Here is a 17,053-nt window from a genome sequence, read left to right on the forward strand (position 1 = left end):
CAACATTGTTGACTCAAACAAAAAATACATTAAAAAGGAACATGTATAGACCTTCAGATATCTTTGTTATGAGTCATCAGTTATCAGTGGTAGTGCTACTACCGACCTTGTTGATTAATGTGTGAATGACTGACAATAGTGAAGAGATAACATGGCACTAGAACACTAACACTGGCAAAATCCAAATTAAAATCCTACTGGCTGGCGTTGTGGAAGACAGCATATCAATTTATACAATTTAATTAAAAGGTGTATTCAATTAAGAACATAATATGTAATGATGAAAAGCCAGTCAAACCCATTTAGGCTTGCCATTTACCTACAAACTAGACAGCTTTGCATCAAACCTGGGTTTGAACACCCAAAGTGTCTCTGTCTCTTCTACAAGACCTGGCAAGTGATCAAAATGTTTCAGTCAACCAGGATTTCAGTGTTGCTTCACACACAAGCGATCTCTGTTGGTCCATCTGTTTAAGTGATAGCTCACTTTCTGGGTTTTTTGTTATTATTCCAGTTTAGTGTATGTTTCCAATGGGCAGAGACAGTTGGTTACAGACAGACAGGATATTTTAGATACTTGCAGAGGTTTCTGACAACCAGCCAACTTTACAATGGCTGGTATTGGGGTTTCTGGTCTAAAGCAAGAAAATACACTTCAAGTAACTCCAAAAAGCAGTTTCACAGACACAAATTAAGCCTAGTCTTAGACTAAATCTTATTTTGAATGGTGATTATTTATACAAAACTCAATTTAGTCAAGGACTAAGCTTAATCTGTGTCTGTGAAACAGGCCCTATGTTTTTCAGAAAAAAAAGAAAGTTATCCTTTTAACAGGCCTTTTATCATACACTCAACCAACCAGTGGGGTCTCTGGTGAATGACGAGACACTGTTATCCTGGCCAGCTGAGATTCTCCCATTCTTGGGTAAAGCTAGTGAGGCTGATAGTGTTCCAACCATCTGCATAGGTTTGGGGGAGCCAGGGAAACATGTCACCCTCAATATTTTTATTTTTATTTGTCCCTAGAATTTTGCCCTAGACTATGCGAGATGTGAGATGTTTGATTATGCAAGACTAGGTTGTCCAGCAGTGTGTCTCCTCCATATTTGAAATAAAACATGCGGTTATGGTTCTGACAAATAGACCATCCGCCTCAGGATGACCTAGCCACCCTGTGCTTGGGCCCATTGGTGCTATTTGCTCTCAATCACACTTAATCCTACCCATAAGTCTGTGCTGCTGTGCCACAAAGCATTTTGAGAACTGCCAGAAAATGTGTGAAATGTTACAGAGGTTTGATATTCTTCAACTGCATAATGTTAATATTGCAGGTAATCTCTAGCTAACAATAAATAAATAAATAAATAAATAAAAATAAAGTTCCATTGTCATTTAACTTCAAAATTCCCATGCTTATTTATTCTGAAAACTGGTTTTGTGTTTTGGTTCAGATACAGAAAACAATACAGCAAGATGAGACTGGACTCCTCTACACAACAGCCACAGTCTACGCTGGTGGCACTATTTTTCAGATTATTATTACAATTTGAGTTATTGGGTATGTCATTCTAAGGAGAGAGGTCTATTTGTCAGAATACTGGGTCTATAGTTGTCTGAAACCTTTATAAATATATATTCTTGATCACACACAAAAACTGTCAGGGCCAATTGAAGACAAACGCACAAACTAAAATATTATTTTATCAACACCAAGAAGGTGATCCTGGAGTGTCAATTAAGATAAGATGAAAGAGAGGGTCTGGACTTAGAGTAGCTTTGAAAACCCTGATCTAAAGTATATGCACAATTTAAAGACAGAATTGGAAAGACCAGATCAGATCACAATAAAGGTATTTATCCTCTTTGCAATGAACAATCATTATACGACCAGTAATGCATGTTTTAAGTATTGTATTGGGTGGTAGTTAATTAAAGTAGCCCTATGATTATATACTTTCTCCTGATGAACCACTACTTGGGCTGAGTCTAATACAATATTTAATATAATGCTACGTATTATAGAAAAATAACAGCGGTATTAGTGATATCAATGCGGATAAATTACAGCACGTGACACTTGCGGTTGTTGTGACGCCTCAATCTTACTCTGCGATCGATTAGCTCGTCTGGAAACAGTAGTCAGGAACAAGGCAGATTGACTGGAGAGTCGCAGCGAACGCGGTCTCAAAACCCAAACAAATGATATTTTCATGCCAAGCTCAACAATCGAAGGACTTTTGACACGATTAGAAGAGAAACGTGTGCTGTGTGCATTCGCATATCGGATTATATTTAAATTAAGGAATATAGTCTTCGCTCAGCCGATCACAGAGGTATGTGGGCATCGAGATACTTCGCTAGATAGCTCAAGCTATCGAAGTGCAGACAGGAGGGTTGGTAGCCATTTTGGAACTGTGGAGTTAGCTAGGTGGCTAATATTGCTATGTTGTTCAATCGTAAGATAGCAGGCTAACGTTGCTGTTACAGTCTGTTTACTTCGACACAGCATTTTATTCGAGATTTCCTTTCACATCTATAATCTGGAATAGTTGGAGTACTGGAATAGCCATTTTCAGAAAATATATTGCACCGAGAACAATGTTATTTATATTGCAAGGCGCGGCTAGCTAACTGTTGTTTATATTTTTGTGCCACAAACATTGAATGGCCTACGTAGACCTGTCGCTTATATAGATAATATCAGCTATTTAACGTATATTTTATTATTCATTTGCATTTGGTAGTATCTAATGACGACCACGTTGTAGGATTTACTAGCTATTTGTCTAACGTTAGCTTGTTGGCTAACTAGCCTGCTTGCGAGCTTTCGTAATTTATCGACTGTAAATGTTAGATAACGTTTTAACGTTGGCTAGCTAGCGCTTTCGTTTACAGCTTGTTACCCTAATGCTAGGCAGCTAGTAACTACCAGTAAGTCTAATGCACGCTATCTTACTAATAGCAAGAAGATAATTCGCTTGCTATTTTACTAGCTACTATGCAAGGTAAGTAAAGCGACATTCTAACATAACCTAAGAACGATTGTCAATGCTGTAACTTACGTTAGCTAAAGCTAATGCTCCATTGATTCCCCACTTCTCTTCGAACAGAGCCAGATGGCGAACAGTTAACGTTAGCTTAGCATAACTGTTACTGCTCCAGAACCATGTTTAGCTGCCTAGTTTAATCTGTGACCCAGCGATATTTCCAGTAACTAGGCCCACTGCTTTAAAAAAACCTTTCCTTGCGGCGCCTTTACTGTGCCTCGCGACATTAAACAGAAAAGTTAGATATCTTAACTTAATCAGTGGAATTAATTACTGAAAATCGCAGGCTAAATTGGCTAGCTAGTTGTTGTGATGTTGTTGGCACGATGGCATCAACCAACATGTCTGTGACCTATTCAAAGTGTAGGTAATAAGAAATGTGTGTAGCTAATTAAAGTTGAGTGCCACATGTACAACTATAACGGGCACATTGAGCACCTCGTGAGCTGTTGTAGACATTAACACCTAGCTATATCTACAATTGGTTAAATTGTGGGTTATCCTTTTCACGCGTGTTGCAAAGGCATAGGCCAAAATAGACATTCTTCGCGATTTTAACGAGACAATTTAGATGAATGTCTTGCTCCTAGATTATTGGAATACTGCATAGATCGATGCGCCACATGCTGCCCAGTTTCCACATACTTGCTGGAGGATGGTATCAGTACTAGGATGCAGCCTGGGAGCAAGCAACTAGAACAGTGTTTCCCAACTCCAGTCCTCGGGACCCACTTGCCAGAAGGTTTTTGTTGTAACCAGTAGCTCACATACCTGATTGAACTAATCAAGGGCATTTTTGTGGTTTGATTGGTTCAATCATTAAATCAGGTGTGTGAGTTACTGGTTACAACAAAAACCTTCTGGCAAGTGGGTCCCGAGGACTGGAGTTGGGAAACGCTGAACTAGAAAATGAGTAGGCACAACTGGAGAAACTGGCTTCATTGACATGACAGTCTGACGCATCTGATCTGGAACAAAAATTTCAGTAGTGGTATCAGCTATGCTGGAAGTGAAGACAGTTGTACTCGCATATGAGTAGCTGAAGTAGATTATTTAGCTTTATTTACTGGGTCATCGTTAACTTTTGTGTAAAGCGACATACAACCTATTCCGCAGTATTTTGTGTAACAATTACTGGATCGTATTTATGGCAATTTTCTCATAGAGTTGGACTTAAGGATTTATCAGTTTGGTACTGCTTCTATCTACTGACACAGTCATGCAATTTTTGTCTTTTGATTCTGTTCCCAAGCTGCTTAATCGAAATTTAGAATCTGTAATATTGCCTTTAATCTCACAGTTCTGTTACATAATTGAAGTGGTAGTCTCTGTTTAAGTATCATACTTCCTCTTCTCTTTTTGAAGGAGCCCAAGAGGGGAATCTGTCGGAAACTTAGGTAGTAAAATATGGAGGGTTTTTCAAATCAGAGCATTGTTTGTTTTCCAGAATACTCCACAGAAGTGACAAATGGTCTCAGAACAGTAATTGGGGAAACAGCAGGTGTTTGTTTAGATTGACAAATTCAGCCTCCTTCCTTTGTCCAGTCTTTTCGATGAAGTTTCAAGTGTGCTTACGGGTTAACCTCTACATAGATTGTGTTTTGAAATGTATAATTGAAATAAGTCATTTTATTGTTTCCTGTAAAACTGATCTACTGATAAAATACATTGTCATTGCCTATTTACAAGTTATGCAAATCTTCGATTCTTCCCTTCCAATTTAACAGCCATTTTAAGAGTAGTTATGACCGAATGAGTATTTTGCTTGTCAGAAATCCTTTTTAGTATGCTGTAATGGACTAGAAGACAACTTTGTTCTACTGCTTGCTTCCTGTAGTTTGTTGCATGCATTTTTTTGTAAACGCAATGCTACATTAATTTGCTTCTAAACACCTAACAAAGCATTTACATGACACAAATGGGCCCATTTTAGTTTAAAACATGTAGTAATTAATATTTAACACTAAATGTTAGTGGAATGCAGATAGATTTGTTAATGACAAAATAATTAACTCAAATATTGTTCCAATGAATACAAATTAACAAAGTGATGCTTGATAGAATGGACTGGAGAGAATCAGTCAATTCCACCCCTCAAAAGCCACCATTCTATCATGTTTTTTGTAACTTTTTCTGCAGCATTTTGCGAACTGCATATTAATATAAAGACATGAGACAGGAATGCATTGTTTTACACGTTCATTATGAAAGAAGTAACTTGGTTTTGCTTTCAGTATTGTAATTGTGTAAACAGTAAATCTTTTGAAAGGAGCAATTCAATATGAGTGTAATTTGTCAAAGGCAGGCAACAGCCATTGTAAGAAATACTGTTTGGGTGGAATCCCATGTTTTTTTGTGATAAGGACAGTCAATATAGCTAATCATGGGTATTTCACAGCTCTTCCTAAATGGGGCCACTCACCTTTGGAAACATTAGTACAATTTCTGAACCCTGGTAGTTCCCAAGAGTTTCCAAGCCATTTAGAAAATTGAAGGTTATTTCCTTTAGTTTGCAAGCTGGGGAATTTGCATGACTGCATTTCACTCTCGGCAATATCCTTTTATGCATTTACCAGCTTTATGCATTTTTTAAAACCGTACATCAAAGTGTATTAGCCCAAAGAACATGTAATTGTTTCTGCAAAAAGAGCTTTGCTGGTAAAAAAATGATGAACAAAAAAAAAAGAATGAATGAATGAAAGGTTCAAATGACTAGGATTAGCTACTTTTTGATGATGACTTAATTTTTAACATCAGCTGTGTAACAGATGCATAGCCTCACATGTATGTTGCATCATTTTGGCCATCATCATATTTGGTTGAATCAATTTAATTGATTTTACGATGATATTGCTCTATGCCAATGTGACCCTGATATTATTGTGTGTCCGCAGGAGTAATATTTGTGGGATTAGAGGAACAGAAGCTGAAGCCAACATGGCTCTTGTGGTTTAAATCTTTGCATTGTTAAATTCTTCATCGTGGGATTGCATTTTAATGTATTTTTTCCCCTCTGTTTTTAGATCATTAATCGGTGGAAGCAAGTGTGAAGACAAGTTTGGAGAGAATACCACCAGCTTTATCTGTGCTCTGTAACGTGAAGTGCTTCATAGAACTAACCGTGAAAGCAGCTAACAGTGAACACAAGACATGTCTGCCTAATGCTACATTTAAACCAGGGCTTTGACTAATAATAGGATCGCTGTGTTTTGCAGACATCATACATTTTGTGATTTATAGAATTAATTTAACAAAATAGGCAATTTAACAGGATAGGCATAACAAAGGAGTAGCATGTGTGTTATAGCACGCTCATCATCCTGCATGTAGTTCAGTTTGGAATAACACAGATTGTGCAACAGAGGACATTGAACTGCTGCACTGGTGTTTCAACTAGCTTTCAGGGTTTGAATGGGATATAGTGCAGATACTTTGAAAAAAAGGAAACTGCTGCATGTTTAGCATGTGTTGATTTGGAAGTCAGAACCCGGCAGACACACACTATGTTTTAAAATATCTGATTTCTGTGGCTGTCAGACGAAACAACATGCTAAGTTTATAACAATAAGTACCTTTAGGGTTTGTGATGTGACTTAAACTAGATCCCCATTTTCACCCTGCTGTGACTCCCACACTGTTTTAATGAGGTGAACATCAGTTTTCGCCCGTTTCTGAGCAGCAGTCTTGTGGTTAATTTCCCGTTTTTTGTGTGCATGTGTGGGCAAGGATTAAAATGAGCTGGTAGGGGAGGATTTTGAGTGTCAAAGCTGGCACCTTGTGCTGCTTACAGAGTTTTAGGAGAAGAGCCAGGCAACTCTTCTACACATTCAGTGGACACTATCTCAAGGGTTTTTCCAACGACTACATTGCAAACTTATTCCAGGGCCTTTGCTCTGTTGGTGAGAGGAGAGCTGGTCAGGAGAAACTCCTCCGCTTTACTTAAAGAACTATACGTTCCTCCTCTCTGAATCCCACGTGGGAAGTCTTTCAGGCATTGCTTATCGACCACATAAGCAGGATCCCAGTCATCAAACTACCGGATCGTTCCTCACTTCCCACGCCCTCCTGGCAGAAGATCCTCCACATGTGAAAAGAAGCTTCTGGATCACTGCAGAGTTCTCCCGCCACCCTTCCCACCCCCCCTCATACCGCTTCATCCTGGAACACTTGAGCTGGCCTCTGGCAGGGGGCTTGTGTCCTGGGGCCGCGCCGTGTTCCTGTTGCAGACCCTAGCCTAGGATAGCTTTGGATAGACGAGCATTGGCCCTGGTACTGGGAGAGGGAGCCACTGGACTTCAGAGCTCACAACTCTGGGTAAGGATGCACCTCCCTGTTCTCAATGCGACGAGCTGTCAGGGGAAGCTTCTGCCTTGCCATCCTTTGGGTGAGAGATGACGTTTGAATCGCTGCAGTAGCCTGCAATTTGTAGTCTGTCAGTTATTCCACTCCCCCCTCCAACAAACACAGCAGTTGGCCATGAACCTCTCAAAGAACCTTCCCCTTTGGAACATGGCTGCAAAATACCCAGCCATATGTCCCTCAGGTTCACTGCCAAAGCTGCTGCAGAAATTGCTCATTTTGTCCATTCTGAAATTAGTCATTTGCCCTTATAGTATCCCACAGCCTGCAACTGAAAACCGTAATTAAGTTCCTTGAATGGTTCAGAGTATCTCTCTAGCTTGCATGCTGCCCTGAATTCCTCTGCTCTAAGTATAGTGTCGTCCTTCTTCTCTGCCCTGTCAGATCCTGGCCATGAGGTTTGATGCCTCAATCCACTGACTGGAGACACTGGACCTAAATGGCGCAGCATGACTTTGTTCCTGCCTGGCTTAACTTCTCAACGCCTCAACCCGCCAAGGTGAGCCCCTGAGAGCAGACAGGAGCTGAGGCATGATAAGTGGAACACGGATTAGGCCTGACAGGCCGCTGTTACTTGTTTCCAATCAATATCCATCTGTGACTTTCAAATTGCACCTAATAGAGGTCCACCAATGTTAATGCTCAAATAGATTAATTTATTTTGCTCATATTATTTATTTTCTCCTCATTTGGAATGGCTAATCATATTTGTTTGCCTGTTTCATCACAGCACTGTCCTCCTTAGAGATTTAGGTCCTTTGAAGTGTTTGCTGCTAGCTGTCTCTTCCCTTCACTCTGTGCCTAGTGTGCTTGGCAGCACACAGTCATTGAGCTGTAGGGCTGTGCTCTATGCACAGGCTGATGGCAGGGTCTTACTCACCCACGGGAGTTGATCTGTCACGATGAAGGGGATCTGGTCCAGAAACAACACTGTTTTTAATGCAGATACTTCCACCATGTACCAGCACTGTTAGTGTACCTTATGTTTTAAGTAGAAATGAGAAAATCATGGAATGGTAAGGAAGTATGAGATGTCCGTTAGACTCCAAAGTAGCTAATCACCAAGAGGCGCTTGTTACAGCGATGTGCCCAGAAACCACAGGCTTTGTGAATCTGTTTAAAAGCCATTCTTGACAACAACAACCAAAAACTTTCAAAATAATGTATTTAAACATAAGGAGAAAACTACATTTAAAAAAAAATATTCATTTCTGTTGCTTAAGCTTGCAAATGGTAGACAGTAAACACCCCTGCTCTAATCAGCAAGCCCTGCTGTCATTTTGGACACTGACACCTATATGAGGTAGTTTCGCCTGCTGGCTGACTATGAGTGAATTTATCTTTTTATTTTATCTTTTTGTGTTCTGCACTCTACGTTGCAACAGTGCTGTCAGCCATAAATAGGCCCTGTGTAGATGACTCAAAATCATTTATCAGATAATGGTACTGTGAGACAGATCATAACATGGTCAAGCTAGTTGTATATTTTCAGACGTAAGGTGCACAGCAAATGAGATGTGTTTTTCTGCTTCCTAGCTCTGAAAGTTTTGGACAGTACTTGTACAATTTTAGTTGCAGCCAGAGGTATAATTTTTTATTTTTTAATTGCATGGCCTGCAGGGATTCATGGCTTGTCCTCGGGTTGACAGTCAGAGGGAGGGGATAGTTCCGTTCTGACAGCGAGTGAAATGGCGTGCTCTGGCAAGGGCTGTCTTGTGCGAGTGAAGTGTGCAGTGACTGAGGCTCCGGCCTCCCCCCTCTCAGTCTCCTGCAGCAAGCTTCGAGAGACATGGAGAGCACTTACCCCGCGGAGACAGCAAGCCAAGCGTGAACCGCCGACGCCACAATTCCTCCGATGGCTTCTTCAACAACGACCCGCTCCGAGCCCCGGCAGGTAAGGGCCCGGCCGCCTCCCTTTGAGACGCAGTAATACTGAGAGCCTCTGCTTCTCCTTACTAATGTAGATGTGGAAACATGCTATATTTGGGTTATCCTCTCGGGTGTTTTCTGTTCTATACTTACAAGCACTTATCTGTCCACTGAATTGAATGGGAATAAAATTCCCTTATTAGGCCACTTGCCTTCAAATGAACTGCAGTCAGATTTCTACATACAAGAGCGTGTGTCACATTTATGCTGCCAGTAGACCTTGTCACATTTACATTGAGGTACAGTGAAGTATTTGGACAGTGGCACAATCTCTGTTCTTTTGGCTCTGTATTTCAACGCATTGGATTTGAAATGAAGCAATAAAAAATAGGTTGAAGTGCAGACTGTCACCTTTGAGGGTATTTACATCCATATCTGGTGATCTTATACAAAGTCCCTTCACTTTAGAGGGCAAGAAGTAAGTGGACAGTCAGCTTCTCCGCTGCTTCTACTCCGTATTCAATCACTTCCTTAGTGATCATGAAAAAAGATGTGAGAATGCCTTTCTGTTGTTCCTGGCCCTGAGTGTTTTGTTTTCGGGGCACGAGCGGTCTGTAGGGATGCGTGCGGTCAGAACAGTGCACTGGTATAATTAATTTAACAATGAATTCTATCAACGAATGGATTCTCCCTCCTCCAGGCGACGGGTGGGCGCAGCCTCTGCTCCTGCGGCACGACTCTGTGGACTCCGGCGTGTCGAAGGGCAGCCACGGGGGCCTGGTCAGCGGCCCGGGCTGGAAGGAGGCGCCCACCTGGCACGGGCCGCCGTGGGGGCAGGAGGGGCCGGGGTCCCACCACCACCACCACGGACGGCACCCCAAACGCGGAGGAGGGGACAGGGACCGGCAGGGGGGGCACCGGCAGCGTAACGGAAACTTCCACTCCCGTAAGGGCGGCCACTTTCAGGACAAGTTCTCCGACGAGGAACGCAAGGAGGACAAGCTGAAGTTCGTGGAAGAGGACTTTGTGAGTATCCTGCAGTCGGCTCTTTGCCGTGAAATGAAACATGAATGGTTGTGCCGAATTACAGCTGTGCGTCCTTAACTGCAGGATGAGAGACTGGAATCACTGCTTTGTTCTATGAAAAAGTGGTTACAGTTTAAGTTCACAACCCAATGAGCATCGGTACTCGTTAGTCAAATGCAGTTTGTGTCTCAGGGAATAACTTGAGCATGCATACTTTCAAGAGCAAAGCATGCTATTGCGCGGTTGTGAAGTTTTCATTTGTTAATGTTTGTTTCTGTTTTGGGCAGCCCTCCCTTAACCCAGAGGCGAATGGAAAGGCGGTGAGCCAGGCGCGTGCTGTGGGGGCCCCTGCAGGAGTGTGGGGTGAGCTGCTCTCACTGCGCTCCTCTTTGACTAAAATGTGTTTCTAAACTGTGTGTCCCGTGCATGATGCCAATGGGAATTCCTTTCTCCACAGAGAATCCCCCCAGTGCCAAGCAGGCCGTGTCTAAGATGCTGGTCATTAAGAAGGTTTCTAAAGAAGACCCCTGTGCCGCGTTCTCTGCAAACTTCGCCAGTACAGGGCCCCTCCCTGCCAACGGCACCAAAGTCCCCATCACTGGACCCAGCGTTTACAAGAATCTGGTGCCCAAGCCAGCTGCAGCCCCCACCAAGGTAAGAGTCCATGCGACCGCATCCTCCTGCAGTGCCCCCTGCTGGACCAATCGTAGATCAACTGTGTTAAGACACAGGTCCTGCACACTATCAGCTCAATTTTATTAGACCTTTTAGCATACACAAAACCAATAATATGACCAATGGTTGGTCATGGTGTATGTTTTGCCCCAAATATGGTTGGTGTTATTAGTCTTTTGTGTGCTAAAAGGTTTTGCATATGGATAAGGTCTATGTAGATCAGGCATCATGTCATTAGTCACCATAATGTAATTATGGTGTACAGAAACTTTAAAAAAAAAAAATTTCGATATTTTTTACAGTCAATATAATCAAGTAATTTTCTTGGGTTCCAGTTTTTGTGGCCTCTTGGAATTGTGGAATATTGCATATTGCTTGTTTTCCTGTGGGTAGTCATCGGGTCTTTGTGCTGCTCCCCACAGTCTGGGCCGTGGAAACCCAGTGGAAGGGAAACAAAATCGGGTTTCCATTTCTCAGGCCGGGACTCAGCCTTCACCAGCCCCGTCTCCGTGACCAAACCTCTGACACCAGTCAGCACCGCGCCCCATGCAGCCCCCAAGGAGGTGAGGGTGCTGCCTGCTGCAGATCAGCCCCATGCCTACGGCTGCTTTCCTGCACACAGTCCGATGAAAGCTGTGCTAACGTGGTCCCCATAGGCCTCAGAAGTCGTGTCGTCATTCCCAATTATAAAAAATTGACGGTCAACAGAAAAATGGTTGCTTTAAATTTCTTTGCTGCTGGGACAGAGCCTGGGAACCCTACTCACGGCACCAACACAGGTGACATTTATCATATATCGGCTGTGATGCTAGCTCTTTGCTAGCAAAATAATCATTATTCAGTGGACCCAGTGCTGCGTAAGAGAGAAATTAGTCTGGATAAAAATGTCCAAGTATTAAACGCCAGCGTAAATAACAGCCTGTATCAGAGATGATTTTGTTAAAGTCCCATTCATTTTTCCATAGAGAAATCGTGCTTCGATTCGGAAGAGAGCAAGCAGGGGCTGGTTTCCTTTACAGATCATTCTAAATGTTTCTTTCAACCGGACCATTTTGGTTACTGGTCAATGATATAAGCCTCATGTTCCGATATCCTGATGGTACAAAAAAACAACCCTTTTATTTCCTGTGCTGTTTGAAACCTGCACCTGCCTGCCTTCGGCTGGTGTTGGCCCTGCTGAAAGTCTAATAGCTGACGGGTTGTTGTGTACCTCCACAGCCCCCCTCCAGCATCACCCCACCCATCGACGTCACGCCCCCGCGCCTCAAACTGATGCGCCGCAGCACCGACCGCAAGAGCGAGTTCCTGCGCACCCTGAAGGACGGCCGGAACGGAGAGGAGCCCGCCTGCCACAGCCCCGGGACCCCGGGGGAGGTGAGGAGGCCGCCCTGAGCGTGTGGCGCTGGAGCACGTGGGGTTTACACCGCATGGCGTGGGGTTTACACCGCGTGGCGTGGGGTTTACACCGCGTGGCGTGGGGTTTACACCGCGTGGCGTGGGGTTTACACCGCGTGGCGTGGGGTTCACACCGCGTGGCGTGGGGTTCACACCGCGTGGCGTGGGGTTCACACCGCGTGGCGTGGGGTTCACACCGCGTGTTTGACACTGACGTTTCTCACCCTTCCAGGGTGACGGGAGTACCCCGGAGCCTAAGGACTACAGCGAGGGCCTGTGCCACGAGAACGGCGTGTCGCACTCCCTCAGCGACTCGGACACCGAACACCTGTCCAGCTCTTTGGAGGCCGAACACAGGTGAGGGAGCGCCAGCACGACACGCTGGTCTCAGGCTAAGCCTGTGAATGGGGTGTTATACTCAGAATCTATATGAATTAACCTTCAATTTAAAGCACTCTCATTTTGAGACTTTGAGCAACTTTCAGATGCACGACCACAGGTATGGCAGGACCCCGAAGAACGCTCTCTTTATGACCTCTGTTCCTGTCAGGTTACTGAAGGCCATGGGCTGGCAGGAATATCCAGAGAATGATGACAACTTCCTGCCCCTGACCGAGGATGAGCTGAAAGAATTTCAAGTCAAAACTGAGCAGGTAAGGGAGATGTTGCATCATGCCTTCTGCTACAAGAAATGCTGAAGAATATGAGTCAATATTGGAATTCAGATGCCCTTTACTATTTTCAAATCTGGCTCGCTAATAGATAGCACAGTGTGCCTCGCCTAATGGGAAGGCAATAACGCGTCTTTCAGTGAAAACCTGTGTCTGAAGGATGAGGGATGAAGCAGCATTGTTTTGATGGTACCCCCCCCCCGTGTGTGTGTGTGTGTGTGTGTGTGTGTGTGTGTGTGTGTGTGTGTGTGTGTGTGTGTGTGTGTGTGTGTGTGTGTGTGTGTGTGTGTGTGTGTGTGTGTGTGTGTGTGTGTGTGTGTGTGTGTGTGTGTTGTAGCTGAAGAAGAATGGCTTCGGGAGGAACGGGGTGCTGTTGAAGCCGCGGGGTGTGGCTCTGCAGTTCACCCACTGGAGAAGCACTGTGGATGCGGGCCTGGAGGAGGGCTCTGAGTCCGAGACCAGCAGCAGTAGCCAGACCTCCGACGACGACGACACCTGATGTGGCTTTAACGGATCTCTCCTTTCCTCGTTTTTTTTTTTTTTTCCTCCTTTCTTTCTTCAAAAAAAAACTCAATTGCTCGTTTGTTCCCATGCACAAGGGAAAGCAATCATATCCCAGAGAGAGTTCATTCTGGCTTGTGTAACATTTCTTTCTTTTCTTTTTGCCCTCCCCCATTTCTGTTCAGTCCTTAGTGCTCCCTGTTTTCCCATTTCCTGGAACAAAATATCCATCAAAGAAGATCAACACACATTCAGTTTAACTGAAGAAACTGACTAACCCATGACAGTAATAATGACATTAATATAAGTGAATATCACTTCAGTTCCTTTTTGTTAAAAAAAAAAAAAAAATGGCTTTGAAATTTGAGTTTGAGAAACCATTCTTAGCGGTAGTACTGAGATTAAACAATCGTTATGAATAATTGATATTAATGTTGCTCGAAGCCCCTTATGAGGAAATCATTTTAGCTTGTCACTGCTGTTGCAGGGCTGCTTGTCTGTGGTAACGTATCCATACAAGGAGAATAAGCCCCTCGGAGTGGAGTGTAGCATGGCAGCTATTGAATGAAACAATCACGGTTGTGAGGCTGACAGAAGGTGAACGTTTGAATTTGAATTTGAAGACATTTTTCTCACTCTTAGGCAATCCTCTGTGTTCCCCCACGACACCACTTCTCAGGAGTGCGTTTCGCTTTAGGTTCGGTTGTATCATCGCCCATTGAACATCGACGCATAGTTTACCCCATGCCCTTTACTCTATCATTGTCTTGATAGTTGTGGTTTTCATTATATTTTTAAGTAGCTTGGGGTATTTCACTAGTCACATTTTATGGTCTACATCACAATTACAGATGCAGGGTACAGATTGTTATTTTCTTGTACTCTTGAACGTGCGATGGAGACGTGTGATACACAAACAGACTTGGTGGACACCTTGCTGCCAGCACTGCGTTTGGTTGAGCGCATTAAATCATAAGAGAAGCAGCAACAAGAACATATGGTTAAATTTTTCCCTTAAAAATAATAGCGCTTTACTTGTAATGAATGTAGCCAAGAAGGGCTGACAAAAATAATTGAAGAAGCTGTTATGTCACAGCAATTCAGTCTTAAAAATTCTGGTTTGTCTTTTAAATGATGTATTCAGGTAATAAATGAATAATGATTTTAAAAAATCAATTTCAACTTCAATACCAAAGATAGTGGCAAAATTGGTACAAGATTGCCTAAATGCATTGGTGACGGAGTTGGATTTGATTTGCGGGTGAGCCAACCTTCTGAAGACCGGCGGTAAGGACCGGTCTTTATCTCAGGCAATCAGGGATGTGTAATCGGGACAGTTGCAGGGAGAAGGCCATTGGTGGGGCCGATTGAAACTGGCACGTAATACTCCACAAACGCTAACTTAATCCGTTCTGCGATTTTTCAATCAAAAAAAGTTGTGAGTTCTAAAGTTAAGAATGACTTCAGTGATCTTGAGACTCAAAATGATTCCTGCAGCTGAAATTAAGATGCAGCTCCATCCTAATCTTTTTTTTTTTTTTTTTTTTTTCATAAGGGACTGCCGTTTTAAATTATGCTTACAGCCACACTTTTTGTACTTTCCTCTTTTTGCTGAAAGGGTATAAAAGGCTTTATCACACATGTTTGTTTTATTTTGTTTTGGTACAGCTGTAAAGAAAAGAATTCCACTTCAGTAGGCTTTTTTCTTTTGCATTTTGTTCCTGTGACCTTGATATTCAGGGTGGATTGTAAAATAAAAATGAAAAATTGTGAGTTTTCAAAAAAATTATTTTGATAACATTATTTACAGATTTGAAAGATAAAAGGGTCTCATGTATGGAGTTATCTGTATGAGGTAGAAAAACTACTGCATCTAAAAAATGAAAAAAATTGTAATAAATATTTTGCATCAGTTTGCCAAACAAGTCTCCTTGTGGCTGTTTTTCAGTTCTCTTGAGGTAGAGGTTGTTTCCAAGGGGCCTATTTGTGGATTACATCTGTGTTTAAGGGGAAATTAAGAATATCGATAGCAAATGTTACAACTGGATGTACAGTGCTCTCTGAAAGTATGGTAATGGTAGAGTGATATACTGCAATATACTTTTTAAAAAGTAAGAAATAAAATTTAAAAAAGAGTAATACGGGGCCATTTCATGGTGTGTGCGTATATGCTGTACCATTATACAAATACAGCAGTTTTTGTGTCGTGTTCCCCCACTCAGCTGTGCCACATTTAATTAACGGATTAACTTGTATCAAAGCAATAAAGTATATTTTTATTTCATCCTTTATTTAACCACGGGAGATCCACGATGTTCTCTTTTGCACGTATGCCCTGGGAGACATTCCAAAGAGAAGAGTTGCAAGTGCGGTGAGAGAGAGAGAGAACAGGGCCCTGGAGAAGTTTTTGAGTTAAGGGCCTTGCTCAAGGACCCGATGGTAGGGTTCCTTCCCCCCCCCCCCCCATCTCTCCAGATGCAGGGTAGCATCCCTATATGCTGACCAGGGATTCAAACTAGCAAATGCATCCTCATTTTTAAATTAGACGACACTACCTGCACCATGTTTCACAGATGAAGGGGTGCCTTGGATCGTAGGGTATTCCTGTTCTTCGGGTTTAAAAGCGTACATTTGTCGGGTCGTCACTCTGTATCAAAACATTGTACAGCTGTACAAGCTCAAGGTCATTGGTTGAAAATGGGTTCTAACTGCCACAGCCGATTGGTGGGGACTTATTATTGTTCCTGTTGCTGCCCAAATTGCACTCCAGGCAAGCGATCACTGAAATTCTGTATACTAGCCTATTGCTTATTATCCAAGCGAAGACTACATATGCCTATATGCTTGTTACTGATAGCGAACTGGTCTTGTTTTCTAACTAGATAAACAATAGTATACAGCCGCGCGTTCCTTTTATCTCTTTACGTGTTCAATCGTGCGTGTTTAGCTAAACCTTTATTTGTCTCAAACTGTAATTTGCAGTTGCATCGTTTGTGGTACACTATTATATCTTCGTTATAAATACAGTTAGTTCCAAGTTGCTTGCTCATAATATAGTTGGTAAGCTAAAGTGAAAACTTCAAAAAGACAAAACGTATAAATAGTGTTGTGCACCACACTAAAGTGAACATTTCATAAATTCACCTGTTCGGCGAACATTTTCTTACCAGAACTTGAACACTACGAAAAGACGGCAGGCTCTGTCGCGCTTGTCACTGTTAACTTTCCAAACATGTTGTGGTTTGAGGGTGTTGTTGCTGCAATTCCTCTCTTGACCGTTAGGAGTCCGAAATTACCTATTGTACCTTTAAGATAGTTGTGCAAGTCTTGACATTGTTTTCTACACATATATGTACATTATTTTATATTTAACCAGTGGAAGACCTTGATTTGCCCACAACAATTCACATAAGACCATTATGAAATGACATTGACCCCTGCTGTTCGGACGCATTATGTCAGGCGTTGGCTATACTATACACAGCCTATGTCATAATCACTATAAATTCG

General features: G+C 42.6%; 1 protein-coding gene across 1 annotated transcript; it reads left to right on the forward strand.

Moving 5' to 3' along the window:
• The first annotated feature begins 2,155 nt into the window (after positions 1 to 2,155).
• On the forward strand, positions 2,156 to 15,468 carry gpbp1l1 (GC-rich promoter binding protein 1-like 1). Its single transcript, XM_061240572.1, has 12 exons — positions 2,156 to 2,333; positions 6,071 to 7,361; positions 7,791 to 7,905; positions 9,171 to 9,300; positions 9,976 to 10,301; positions 10,589 to 10,664; positions 10,759 to 10,955; positions 11,399 to 11,539; positions 12,195 to 12,350; positions 12,604 to 12,728; positions 12,922 to 13,024; positions 13,380 to 15,468. The coding sequence occupies exons 3-12, from the start codon at positions 7,846 to 7,848 to the stop codon at positions 13,539 to 13,541; spliced, it is 1,476 nt and encodes a 491-aa protein (XP_061096556.1). The 5' UTR covers positions 2,156 to 2,333; positions 6,071 to 7,361; positions 7,791 to 7,845; the 3' UTR covers positions 13,542 to 15,468.
• The last annotated feature ends 1,585 nt before the right edge of the window (positions 15,469 to 17,053 follow it).

This window comes from Conger conger, chromosome 4 (assembly GCF_963514075.1).
Source record: "Conger conger chromosome 4, fConCon1.1, whole genome shotgun sequence".
Taxonomy (NCBI): Eukaryota; Metazoa; Chordata; class Actinopteri; order Anguilliformes; family Congridae; genus Conger; species Conger conger.